General features: G+C 32.5%; 1 protein-coding gene across 1 annotated transcript; it reads left to right on the top strand.

The window, feature by feature from the left end:
• Positions 1 to 3,974: 3,974 nt before the first annotated feature.
• On the top strand, positions 3,975 to 12,458 carry LOC111298349 (uncharacterized). The gene is made up of 11 exons (XM_089745357.1): positions 3,975 to 4,273; positions 5,129 to 5,212; positions 5,352 to 5,431; positions 6,921 to 7,005; positions 7,860 to 7,952; positions 8,146 to 8,325; positions 8,465 to 8,532; positions 8,666 to 8,717; positions 9,067 to 9,120; positions 9,348 to 9,440; positions 12,389 to 12,458. The coding sequence occupies exons 3-11, from the start codon at positions 5,412 to 5,414 to the stop codon at positions 12,446 to 12,448; spliced, it is 705 nt and encodes a 234-aa protein (XP_089601483.1). The 5' UTR covers positions 3,975 to 4,273; positions 5,129 to 5,212; positions 5,352 to 5,411; the 3' UTR covers positions 12,449 to 12,458.
• The last annotated feature ends 41 nt before the right edge of the window (positions 12,459 to 12,499 follow it).

Raw genomic sequence — 12,499 nt, 5'->3', positions numbered from 1 at the left:
ATAGTGTATTGTAAGGCATTCTGTTATGCAAAATATAATTTGTCTTTTCTCTTTCCGAATTTTCTCACTTCTCTTCTTCTTTTACTCTCTAACTCTTCTTAAAATTACTTCAATTTCTTTCTTTAAATTTTGAACTGCAACATTGGTATCAGAGCTTCGATCTTGGCCATGGATGAGGGGGTGAAGACCAGATTTCAAGACGACAAGACTCTGCTGCGGGAAATAATGGAGCGTTTGGACCACGCCTTCGAACGGCTTAAGGAAAGGATTCGATTTGACATGAAAAGTGTTGACATTAAATTTATTGAAGCAATCGACCGAATGAATGCAATAATCAATGAAGGAATTGATGATGAAAAAGCTAATGACTCAGACATGATCGTGCATGCGAACCAACAAGCTGAATACTACACTTCTAAAGTAACCTCTATAAATCTTTCTTTTCCTTTACATCCACTGCCACAAAAACCTATCTTAGACATGATAGTCCCTAAAATTTTCAATAAGTCTAAGGTTGATGAAATATGTAGCAAATGGGGTATTAAGCATGCTAGATCTTCAATTGACGGCTCTTTTATGTTACAGACCGTGCAACATTTGGTTGAATGGAATAGTTTTAGGTCTATTTGGGTTGTACACACCAGAAATGTGGCTAAGCTTTTCTTTTTGAAGGCTGTTGATGTGAGTGAGAAGGCTTATTCAATAATAGTAGTGATTGGGAGTAGACGTGTTATTCTATGTGATCCTTATAAATTTCGACTTTTGGGAATGGGAAGGATGAGTGACGGTGATGTGGCAGTGTTTGTCCTTGATATTTGTGCTCTTGATTTAATTAAGACAACATATGAGAAGGATGTGTATTTCGATAGTTCTGATAGTGAGCAATTGGGAAATGTTGTTTTTTTTTATGCGTGTTCTATTGGCTTTTGGAACTCATGGATACAAAGGTCACTGTATAGGTCTTTACTGAAAACATTCTTACATTGGCCTGTGGAAGATTCAACAAAGAATGCATTCCAAGTGTTTCTTGTATGTGTTAATTATATGGAGCTTTGGACAAACAACTTGGATGGTATTGGGAAGACTGAAGTTGGACTGCTAGGCAAGGTTGCATATGGTTTTGGTTATAATTTTTATGCTCACAACCATTGTGGTGCTGGTGTTTATAGTTGTGGTGAAGAAATAGCATTTTTGGAGAGCCTTGAAAGAAAGTAATGGGAACCTAGATTGAAGCCACTTTTCCATGACAATGTTGGAAGAGCATTTTACTATAGCATGTGGATCAATGGGAAAGGTGAGGATTGGGTATACTACTGCAATCATAAATCAAATGTTCGCTGTTCAAATGTTGAGGATTCTGTTGCACCAATGTCAGAACCATCCCTGCCACAATTCGAGGCGCAACATTTTGTCATGGAAAAAAAGAAAGCCAAGCTTCAGGTCTTCTAAAGCGAAAAAAGAATCATTGTTGAAAAGATCCTATGAAGAAGATAGGGATGACATTAATTTTGACCATCGTCAGTTTAGCTCTGATGAAACGTATGAGCTTGGGTGGCATAAGACAAATGAAGATTAATTTGCAAATTGTTCATCAGTTTCTGAATTTGGAGATGATAATTTTGCTATTGATAGTAGGGAACAAAAAAAAGTGGTAAGCAGTGAGGGTCACATGAAGCTTCAAGCGCAGGTCTTCTTTGTTTTAGTGATCAATGGAGCAAGCAACCAGCTAGTGGAAATGCATGTACAACCTTTGTTGCCGATTGGTTTCAGAACAACATTGATCTAATGCCTATTAAGTCTCAAATTGATGGTTTGATCAGAAAAGGTACATTGAAATAGAAGAACCTTGGTAAGAATGAAACCCGTAGGGAGCAATTCCCTGATAGGAACTTCTCTATTAAAGAACAGCTTGAGTTAAAGGCTATTTTATATTTGCCAAAAAGTGCTCAATTTGATCTTTTTGACACCAGGAAGAAGTTGAACTTCATGCTCTATGTTAAGAGGGTATTCACTATGGACCATTGTAAGGAGCTTATTTTTGGGTGCCTAGGATTTGTGAAAGGTGTTGTTGACTCTAATGACTTGCCTCGCAACTTCTTTCGCGAGATGCTACAACCGAATAAGATTTTAATGGTGATTAGGAAGAACTTTGTGAATAAGTGCACTGAGGTGTTTAATGAGATAGTTGAGAACAATGAGAGGTATGAGCTTGGGGAGATACAAAATCTTTGAGAGACAGTGCTACAGTGGGATGCTGATGGAGAAAACAGGCGAGGTAAATGTCCACTTACTGCTTATGAATAGAGATGGCAGCCTAAACTGACTCGTTTCGATTTGATTCGACCTTTTAAAGTAGATTTTTTTTTTTAAATTAAGTTTTGAGTCAAATTGGGTCTGATAATAAGGTAAAAAAAGTTGAGAGGTTGGGTTTTAAACAAATCCTACTTAACCCGATATATATATATATATATATATAATTATTTTTTAATTACATATTTAATTATATATTTATTAAATTTTATATTTATATTAAAAAATAATATTTTATTAATTTCTATTCAAGTCGGATTCAAATATTAAAAAAAAAAAAAATTTGTCTCATCGATTTGGATCAAGTTCGGATATTATGGATATAAAATCGGGTCGAATTCGAAAAAAGTAAAAACTCACCTTAACTCAACTCGTTGCTATCCCTACTTATGAAGTAGGATTGATGTTGCGGGCACTTGGTTTCGCAAATGACATCATTCATTCAATTATAAAAATGGATGTTGATGTGGTCACGGTTGAAAATTCAAGATTAGATGAAAAGCCTCTATATGTCTTCTATGAGCAGGTGAAATATGGTGACGGAATTGTGTTTGATGGGTTTGATTCAAACCGCTACAAGAGCAAGCAAACATGCCTTCCTATAACACAAAAAGACTACTGGCAGTTCAACATGGGTGATGTTCTTATTGGTAGCAAACCAACTGGATATTACGTTGGAGACTGCAGCAATTGCAAATACTGCAACTTCCTTGCTAAGAGGTTCAATAATTGTGATTACCCTGATAAACCAAGCAATTGAAGCCTCTGGAGTGGTTAGCCAGGAGTGTAAGGTAGAAGGTTCGACTTAGAGAAATTGTCTGATCTGCAGCAATAGTTTTCTGCAATTGATCCTTGAGAACAAGGATCATTTCAAGGAGGGGGTATTGTTATGGGCTCAATTATTTGAGTACTAATTGATTAACTGGATCGGATGTTGTTTCTTTTGGACTTGTTATTTTGTTTTGCTTGTTAAGCCCTATGTGTTTCGGGGGCCCTTAATTCTTTTGTTAGCATCTGTTAGTATCATTCAGGGGAAGACAGATGAATTGCTGCTATCCAAGAATCTTAGATTGCAGCTGGAGGGTTGTTAGTCTATATACAAAATAGGAGCTATGATGTGTTATTGTAAGGTATTCTGTTATGCGAAATATATCGTTCTTTTCTCTGTGAATTTTCTCTCCTCTCCCTCTTCTTACTTTGTAACTCTTCTAAAAATTGCTTCAATTTCTCTTCTTAAATTTTGAACTGCAACACTTTATCTCCTTTTTTACTCTGTTTTGCACCTTTAATTTCTCGTTCTACGAATTCAGAACCTCCTATTTTAAGAAGTTGATTGTGCACTTCAAGCTTATGCTATGATCGGTTTCTTAAACAACGTAATTCCTATGATTTTGACGTACAAAAATGTGAAAAGAAAAAGGGTAAGAAAAATCCACAAGCGCAAGAGGTAAGAAAGTGAAAAGAAAGAAAGAGAATTAAATGTGCGAGTATGACATTTTAAGACAGTATGTTTGACTTAGACCCATGTCATGCATTGAACAGAACATCACGTCCATTTATGTAAATTGAGAGAGACCAGAGGGTAGCTTTTATTGCCCTCATTCTCCGGCATTCTTCTTCTCTGTCTTCTCCTTTTCTCCTCGTAATCGCCGTCTTTAAAAAATACACCTTTCTTTGTAAATGAACATTTATATTTAAAAACAAAGATAACCCAAGGAAGGTTTTTCCTTTTTTTGTTTTGTTCAGTGGGTTTTAAGAACTTGCTGCTTTTTTTTTTCTTGTTTATGTTAATTTTTATTGCGCCGGTGAAAGTGGATGGCTATGGAGAAAATATTTAGCAAGCTACGGAATTTGGACGTATACCCAAAAGTGAATGAAGATTTCTACAGCCGCACATTCTCCGGTGGCATTATCACTCTCGTCTCCTCTCTTGCCGCACTCTTCCTCTTCTTCTCCAAATTCAGTTATTCCTCTCTCGACCCTTTTTTGTTTATTTCTGCGGATTTTTGTATGTATATTAATTTTAGAGAATTGGCTTTTTTGTAAATTATGAACCCAATATATAATCCGCTTGAAAGGTAAAATCTTTGAGGAAAAGTTTGAGTATTGGATGATCACGTTCTTCTAATATGGTAGCCATTGTTGTACTTTGGTAGATAGAGATATTTTTAGAAACTACATTGCGTTGGATTTTATTTTGGCCTTTCACTTACAAGAGAACCAAAAGTGGAGGGAAGGTGTTAATGCTATAAGTAGCTGGCTGGTAGTTAAGCAACTTAGGCTATAATGATATTAGGACTATATTTTTTTGCCTTTTAATATAATTTTGTTGTTGGAACCTGGTAATGTTTAATTCTTGAATCATTGTTATTGTTATTATTATGATGTGTGCTTTTTTTTGCGGGATTATACCTGCATACTGTTACTGAGACAAGGCTATTGGTGGATACTTCAAGGGGAGAAACCCTACGCATAAACGTAATGATCTCTCTTTCCTCTTATTGTTAAAGGAGTTACCTAGACTCATATTCCAAAGTTGTTGACCTTTAAATATTAGTGCTATGCAGTGCTTCAAGGTTGCGACTTGTGTTCAGGTTTTGTTAATATTTTTAAAGTAACTTTCTTCTTGTTCTTCTACTGATGCATAACGTTAAAGCTCAAGCTTTGAACAAGTGCTAGAGCCATTTATGTTAAAATAAAATATAAAAAATAAAAAAAACCTGTATGGTGGTTGTTGTTTTTGTTGTTGCTTTACACTATTAATAAAATAATCAGTCAAGCTTTATTTGTTGACACCCATTTCTGTTTGGATTTGCAGTTTGATGTCACTTTTCCTGCTATTCCATGTACTCTACTCAGTGTCGATGCTATGGTTATCAGTGGAGAGCAACATCTTGACATAGTATGTTCAGTGCAGCAGATGCTTGGATGAACATTGCTCACTCTTTTTACTGTTCACTTTTATTAATTTCATACCTTCAGTCAGCTTTTCACAAATGGTGTGTGCTTGTATTTGTAACCTCACAACTTTTTTTGTGCAGAAACAGATATAATTAAGAAAAGAATCAATGCTCATGGTTATGTGATAGAATCTCGGCAGGATGGTATTGGAGCACCGAAGGTAGTTGAAAGATAGTTTTCTATCCCTTGTTGTTCACCTGCATTTTTTGCACTTCTTGGTTTCGCAAGATGATCTCCCTTTCATAAACTGTTTTAATGAGGCCTATACAAACTATGCACTTAAGAAATGGCATATGTAATTTATTAGGACGTTAAGGTTGGCATTATGCTGGATAAGAACAGTTAAAAGAGATAAAGTATTTAGAAGGGAAGTCAAGAGAGTAGGGCCAATTTTGAATCATCTTTTCTGCAATTGAGAATGAAGGTGAGAAGGGTAAGGAAAATTTAGCCGGAATGAGGAAGAAAGTATCCCTAGATTTAATCTGTTATTAATGAGGATAAGAAAGATCTAAGGATGTAGGTGAAGGAAAGATGTCATGCTTACTAATAAAATTGTAGGTAAGCCATATGATGCAAATGATATGAAATTCTTCGGCAGGGCAAACATAATTGACTTTTGCTGAACATAGTGCACCTATAGGCTATATAGCTTATAAGGAAAGTTGGAGATGTCAAAAAATTCTAGACTTGATAATCTTCCTAGAGCCGTGTTGGCTTTTTCTGAGTTGATGAAGTCTTACTTTAAAGAAGATACAGTAATTAGCAACTTTACATTCTCTTTTTTTTTTTTTTTGGATTAGTAACCTTTTCAGTTGAATACCATACGAATTTTTTTCTCCTTATCTTTTTTATTTCCTTTTCAACTAATTTCATATTTTATCCTCATGAAAGTATGATTCATGTTGATTAGCACCTACATTCCCCCATGAAAGGGCATCTGTTAATCTTTGGTGCCATTCAACTTTATTAGAGATGATAAGATGTGAAAGGGGAAAAAAATCCTCTATTGTCGATATTATTTTAGTTCTATTATATTTCTACTTGTGATACGAGAGGATTTGTTAATGGTATCATCAGTGGTTATTGTTTAATAAGTTTTTAAAACCTAACGCATCTCTTGTGGAGGGCAGCTTTAGTGAAGTTGTACCAACAGCTGTTTCTTTGGTGAGTGCAAATTTGAAAATAATGGTACACAGTTTCCAATTAAGAAGATGGTGTTCAGAACTTTTGGTTTTCCTTAAGGTTAAAGGTAAAAGTGGATAAAAGAAATGAAAGTAAACACTGCGAGGAAAATAAAAAGGTTTCAAGACTAATTCTGTGGGTTAATCAGTTTAACCAGTTGGGGAAGATAGCTCAGCCTCTAGGCTCCATAACCATAATTGAGTGTTTAATTGGTAATAACTGGAGTTGCAACTTGTCATGGCTGTACTTTTTCATCAAGGATCCTGGTACAGATGTCCAATAGCAGTATTGTCTGATTATTGATATGTTGTAACCTCTTTTTACAATAAGTCCTTGACATATTGGTATTTGATAGATGGTATCAATGCTTGAGTAAATAGTCTTCAATCATGTTTTTTTTACTTGCCTATGTTGCTACCCCTATTTAGTTCGTTTTTGCCTTAATTTTCTTTCTTTCTTTTCCCTAGATTGAGAAACCTCTACAGAGGCATGGTGGCAGGCTGGAACACAATGAGACATATTGCGGTTCGTGTTTTGGTGCAGAACAAGCATGTTTGATATCTGGAACCCTTTTTTCAATATGTTTTTAATTTGATTTTTGATGCATGTTATAACATCTTTTAGGTGCTAGCAAGGATGTTAAAGTTGTTGACTAGTAAATGGCTGGGAAATTTTTCCTGAAATATTTGAGAAACAATATATTTCTAAATTAAAAATCTTGGAAAAACTACAACATTCTATGTCAAATATGACCTTGACTCTTTCTGGGAACAAACTAGTGTTTTGCTAACAAAGTGGGTGAATACAACAGACCATAGCAAGGAAAAGTGTACTCAGGATACGGGTTTTTTCGCCCTTTGCGGTGCTTGAATGCCTCCTGAGTTAATCTTCTGTCCTGCAATATGCAAGTGGCTAATAGTAAAGCAAAGCAAGTTCCCAGGTCAGAGTTGTCATGTGTAGTAGTGATTAATGGGCTCTAGTTGGTGAATGCTCCAAATGATCTAGATTACTTGATTAAATTATAAGATCTTGGTTCTAAATTTTTAGCTTGGCAGCATTGGAATTTAAAATGTTGGCAGTAGAGAGTGGCTCAATCCTCTTAAAGAAATTTGAATTGCAACCAAAATTGCTCCAATAGATTGCTTATGCCTTAAGAAAGTATGATGCTTGAAGACATATTAGTGCTCTCAACAAAATTGATAAAGAAATAAATTCTAGTTATGTGACTAAGCAATTTGAAAATTTTACCATTGGTTTATTGTGGAATTGACTGATTAAATAATGTCAATGATGGTATGCAAACTTAATTGGAATGCTTATCTTATATGTAGCATCTTAGCTAATTATTTGATTGTTTGTGTATGCCACTTATGAAAGGTTTTCTCTTTTCCCTCTCTATGTTGCAGTCAGATAATGACTGTTGTAACTCATGTGAAGAGGTTTGTGAGGCATATCGGCGAAAAGGGTGGGCAATGACTAATACAGACTTGATTGACCAGGTTTCTTTGCATGTTCTTTTCTCAAGTATTTTCTTGGCACTGCTGGATATTTATATGCTGCATGTGCTGAGATTTAATGGGATCTTTATATTCTGTAAAATTTTCATCCCTTGCTGCCTAACTTGGAAGGCAAATCCTACTTTTTTGCTTTATATTGTCTCTGCTCTTTTTACATTCTTTTTTAGTTTTCCAGTGCAAAAGAGAAGGCTTTATCCAAAGGATAAAAGATGAGGATGGTGAAGGATGCAATATTCATGGATCTCTTGAAGTTAATAGGGTTGCTGGAAATTTTCATTTTGCACCAGGGAAAAGCTTTCATCATTCAAATATCTTTCTTGATGACTTGCTAGCTTTCCAGAAGGACAGTTATAACGTGAGGCATATCATTGTATCCAAGTTCTTTCTGTGATTAAACTATTATATGTTAATATTTGTATATATTTTTTTGTGCTTTACTTTTGATTTGAATTTCAAATGATAATGATGGTTTATATTTCTGGTGTTCGGTACAGATAAGTCACAGAATTAATAGGTTAGCTTTTGGTGAATACTTCCCTGGTGTGGCAAATCCTCTTGATGGGTAATTTGTTCCGTCTTTTTCTTCGACATGATTACTCACACCTTTTAAAGGCTCTTGTTTATTTTCAAACTGGAAGTGAAACAGGATCCAAGTACTGAAAATTTTTATGGTTGTTTCATATTGCTATTTTCAGGGCACAGCGGATACATGAAACCTCAAATGGTATGTACCAGTATTTCATCAAGGTTGGTATTGTATAAGTATCTACCAATGTTCCTTGTCTTTGAACTCTTTTAAGTGACAGATAAATGTTCCTGTGGTTTTAGCTTTTTTCTTAGCTGTGGTGGTGGGTTGGGATAGTTTATTTTGATGTGCACAAAAAATGGTGGACTCTACCTAGAACATATTTTAACTGCTCTCATTTTTTTCTTTGAAAAAGAAAAAAAATAGATGGATTATGTGGACCACCCTCTCTCTCTCTCTCTCTCTCTCTCTCTCTCTGAGTACACAGCTAAAGCCATGTGGTTTGAGTTTTGCATGAGTGCCTAACCGCCTATGTGGACTTCTGAACAGATATCTTGTTTAATTTTACAGGTGGTCCCCACAATATATACTGACATCAGAGGCCACACTGTTCACTCTAATCAGGTATTGCTTGACAGTTGACATATTGAGGATAAGGCTTTGCTTTGTAAAAACGAGAGAAAATTTGTTAATTTAATGGTTAAGTTATAATGTTAGAAAGTGGTTATAAATTTTAATCATTGGATTATCAAGTTTTTCATCCTTCCTATTTAGCAAAGCCTAAGAATCACATTGTTTTATCATATTTATTGGACCATGTTCTAAAATTTGCCAGCATTTCTATTGCACAGTATTCTGTGACGCAGCATTTCAAGAATTTGGAGTTCATTCACCCTAATTCTCATCCTGGAGTTTTCTTCTTCTATGACTTTTCTCCAATCAAGGTGGGTCCCTTTTATGCACAATCTTCCAATCTTATCAGATTTTTTTTTTTTTTGTAGTGTCATGATAATATAGGTACTTCTGCTCTCAGTAGAACCCTTTCTTTTTTTTGTTTCCCGTATTGCTTTGCATTTCTCTCCCTGTTGGATGTTTGGTTTGTTATAAGTAGTTTTTATTTCTTATTCATTGTTAATGAGTTTATTATATTTGAATTGTTATTTGTAAAAAAAAAAAGAGGAATTAATTGGATCTAGTTTATTCTAAGTCTGTAAATGTTTGAATTTGGAAATTCTCCCAGGAACTCAAAGCAAAGCCTAGGAATGTGATTCTTATGCAGACTATCATTTATAATATTTACCCCAAATCAAAACTTGTATAAAACTTCAAAAAAAATGTAAATAAACCATGCATTCTTCTTTTTAGACCTCATTGTTAGTAAGTGTTTTCATGCGTGATTGATATAAAAAATTAAATCCATTTCTAGTTTCAAAATTAAGACTTATTATTATTTAGTTACGGTAAAAAAGGTAAAAAAGTTTTTGAATAAAAATTTAATAATTATTTAAATGTTTAACATTTTATTGCAATCGAGTAAACTCTGAATTTTTTATTTCAAATAAGTTCAACCCTTAAATATTTATTTTCATCTCAATTGAATTTTTGACTAAACAAAAATCGATGTTGATGACTAATCAATTTTTATCTAATAAAATCTTAATTGATGAAAATAAATATTTAAAAACATAATTGATGGTAATAAAATGATAAAAATTTTAATGATTATTGAATTTTTATTCAAAGATTTCTTTTATCCTTTAAACTATCAAGACATATTTTAAAGTTTAAAGGAAATAATCATCCTAAACTTTTTTTTTTTTAACAAATCACCCTAATTATTAACATGCATACATATATATATGTGTGGATATTTTCATGTTACTGTAAATTGTTTTTTTTTTTTATTTCTTTTCTCTATCTTAATGCAAAATATTAATAATCAAGCCTCGGTTATTTTCATTCCGTTTGTTTATTTTTTATTTGTTTTATTTTTTATTTTTTTGATTTGAAGCCGCGACCTACGATGATAAATTTATTAGATTTTTTATTTTATTTGTTTTTATTTTTTATTTTTATTTTTTTGTTTTGAAGTTGTGACCTATAATGATAGATCTACTTGATTTGGTAAAGTTTTTGAAAATTTTAAGTGAATAGAAAAAATTGGAAAGGTCAGAAGGAATTTTTAAGATTTTTTAAAGATTTTTTCGATGAAGGTGAACAAAGGCCAGCGGTGGTGGACGACAACGATGGCGATAAAAAATGATATATTTTTGGGATTTTGGATTTTCGACCGTGGTGTTCTTGAAGAGAGGGGATGGAAAGATTAAGTTAAAGAGAGACTAGATAAAGAAAATAAAATGATAAATGTAAAGAAGGGACCCTTTTATATTAAAACAAAATAGCATCGTTTTGAATTTTAAAGATTCACACTTTAACCTGAATTCAGTTTCAAGATCCAATTATAATTTTGATATTTTTGATAGTTTTGATTTGGTTTGATTTATTTTGTTTCTTTAAGTTAGTTTGGCAAGAGTGTGCACTATTTGTAAAATTAAAATTAATAAAAATGAAAATCAAATGAAAAATAAAATAAAAACAAAAAATATAAATTAAAAAATGGATAAAAATAACTTTAAAAAATAAGAAAATAAAAAAACATCAATAAAAAAAAATAGAGATTTGGACTTTTTTTTTAATGTCACAAGTTTCAAATTTAAAATTTTTATTTGTTTAAGAAAAACAAACCACTAGCTACAAAATCAATAAACACAAATAATAATTATAATAATAATAAATTCCACACAAATTTTTAGATACAAAATACTTTAATTTTTTTATGTTTAAAGAGTTCAAAAATTTTAACATAAGGAATAAGTTAACAACAACGACTTCGAACCTTTAGTCTAATAGTTAAAGGTGTTTGAGAGAACATCAAAGGTCTAATTTCAAGTCAAGTCTCTCTCTTTCTTTTTACTTGTAATAAGACTTTACCTTCATGATATAATAAAAAAAAAATTAACAACAACATAATAATAAATACTAAAAAAAAAAAATTATTCCAACACATTAGCTAATTAAAAAGAAATAGAAAAAATAAAAATGAAACATATTAAATAAAGTGAAATATGAAAAAAAAAAAAATTAAAAGGACAACGATTCAAATGACATGGTGTAATTTTATAAAATTCAAAATGACAACGATCTTCCTCATTTCCTATTTTTTTCCCTGATCTTTAAATTTAACTCCATTACATGCTCATTTATTTACTTTTAAATTTGTAAACAAATTACTAGCACTAGGGTTTTGGCTTTTGATGTAGCCTTTTATATTAGTTCGAAAATAAATTTTGGTTTGAGTGGCAGTATCTGCATAGGTTTTAACTCAATTTTCTAGCTTAAGTGAGGATCTCATTTCTTTTGTGTCATATTAATTAAATTGAATGGTTAGTTTTTTTATATCAGAGTATACATATATATATATATATATATGGATTTCAATTTAATTCTTTTTTCACTGCGAATTTTTGGCATGTATTATGAATTGTAAAATCTGTGGCATTTGGGTTTTTTCATTATTATTGCAACTATATAATTGGTTTTGATGTCTAACACATATGCATCAAGAAGTAATATTTAGGGATACTTGGTTTTTGAGCCTGGAAAGTTAGTAATATGCTGAATGAATACAGTTGTTCTCTTCTTTTTTTCTTGAATTTGAATCTTTTTTTTAATATGAATTGTTTAATGAACTCCTTTAATCTTCATCAAGTGCTCGTTCACTAAGAGTTGCCTGATACTTTTTTGGCTATGCTAACAATTGGTATTGGGTAGAGTATGCATTTAATGAGAGATGTACTTGCGTCATAGCCTTTTGGCTGATATTTTCCCGCAGGTTTACCAAGATTTTATATTTTTATTCTGCATCGCCAATCTCATTTTTATATGGGAGTAAGTGAAGTTTTTTTTATGGTTCCTATGATCTGTAAAATTGTAGCATTTCTGA

The sequence above is a fragment of the Durio zibethinus genome, chromosome 16 (assembly GCF_047325235.1).
Source record: "Durio zibethinus cultivar Kanyao isolate XHJ-2024 chromosome 16, ASM4732523v1, whole genome shotgun sequence".
NCBI lineage: Eukaryota > Viridiplantae > Streptophyta > Magnoliopsida > Malvales > Malvaceae > Durio > Durio zibethinus.
The sequence above is the reverse complement of the archived record's forward strand: the minus strand, read 5'-3'. Positions and strand labels throughout refer to the sequence as shown.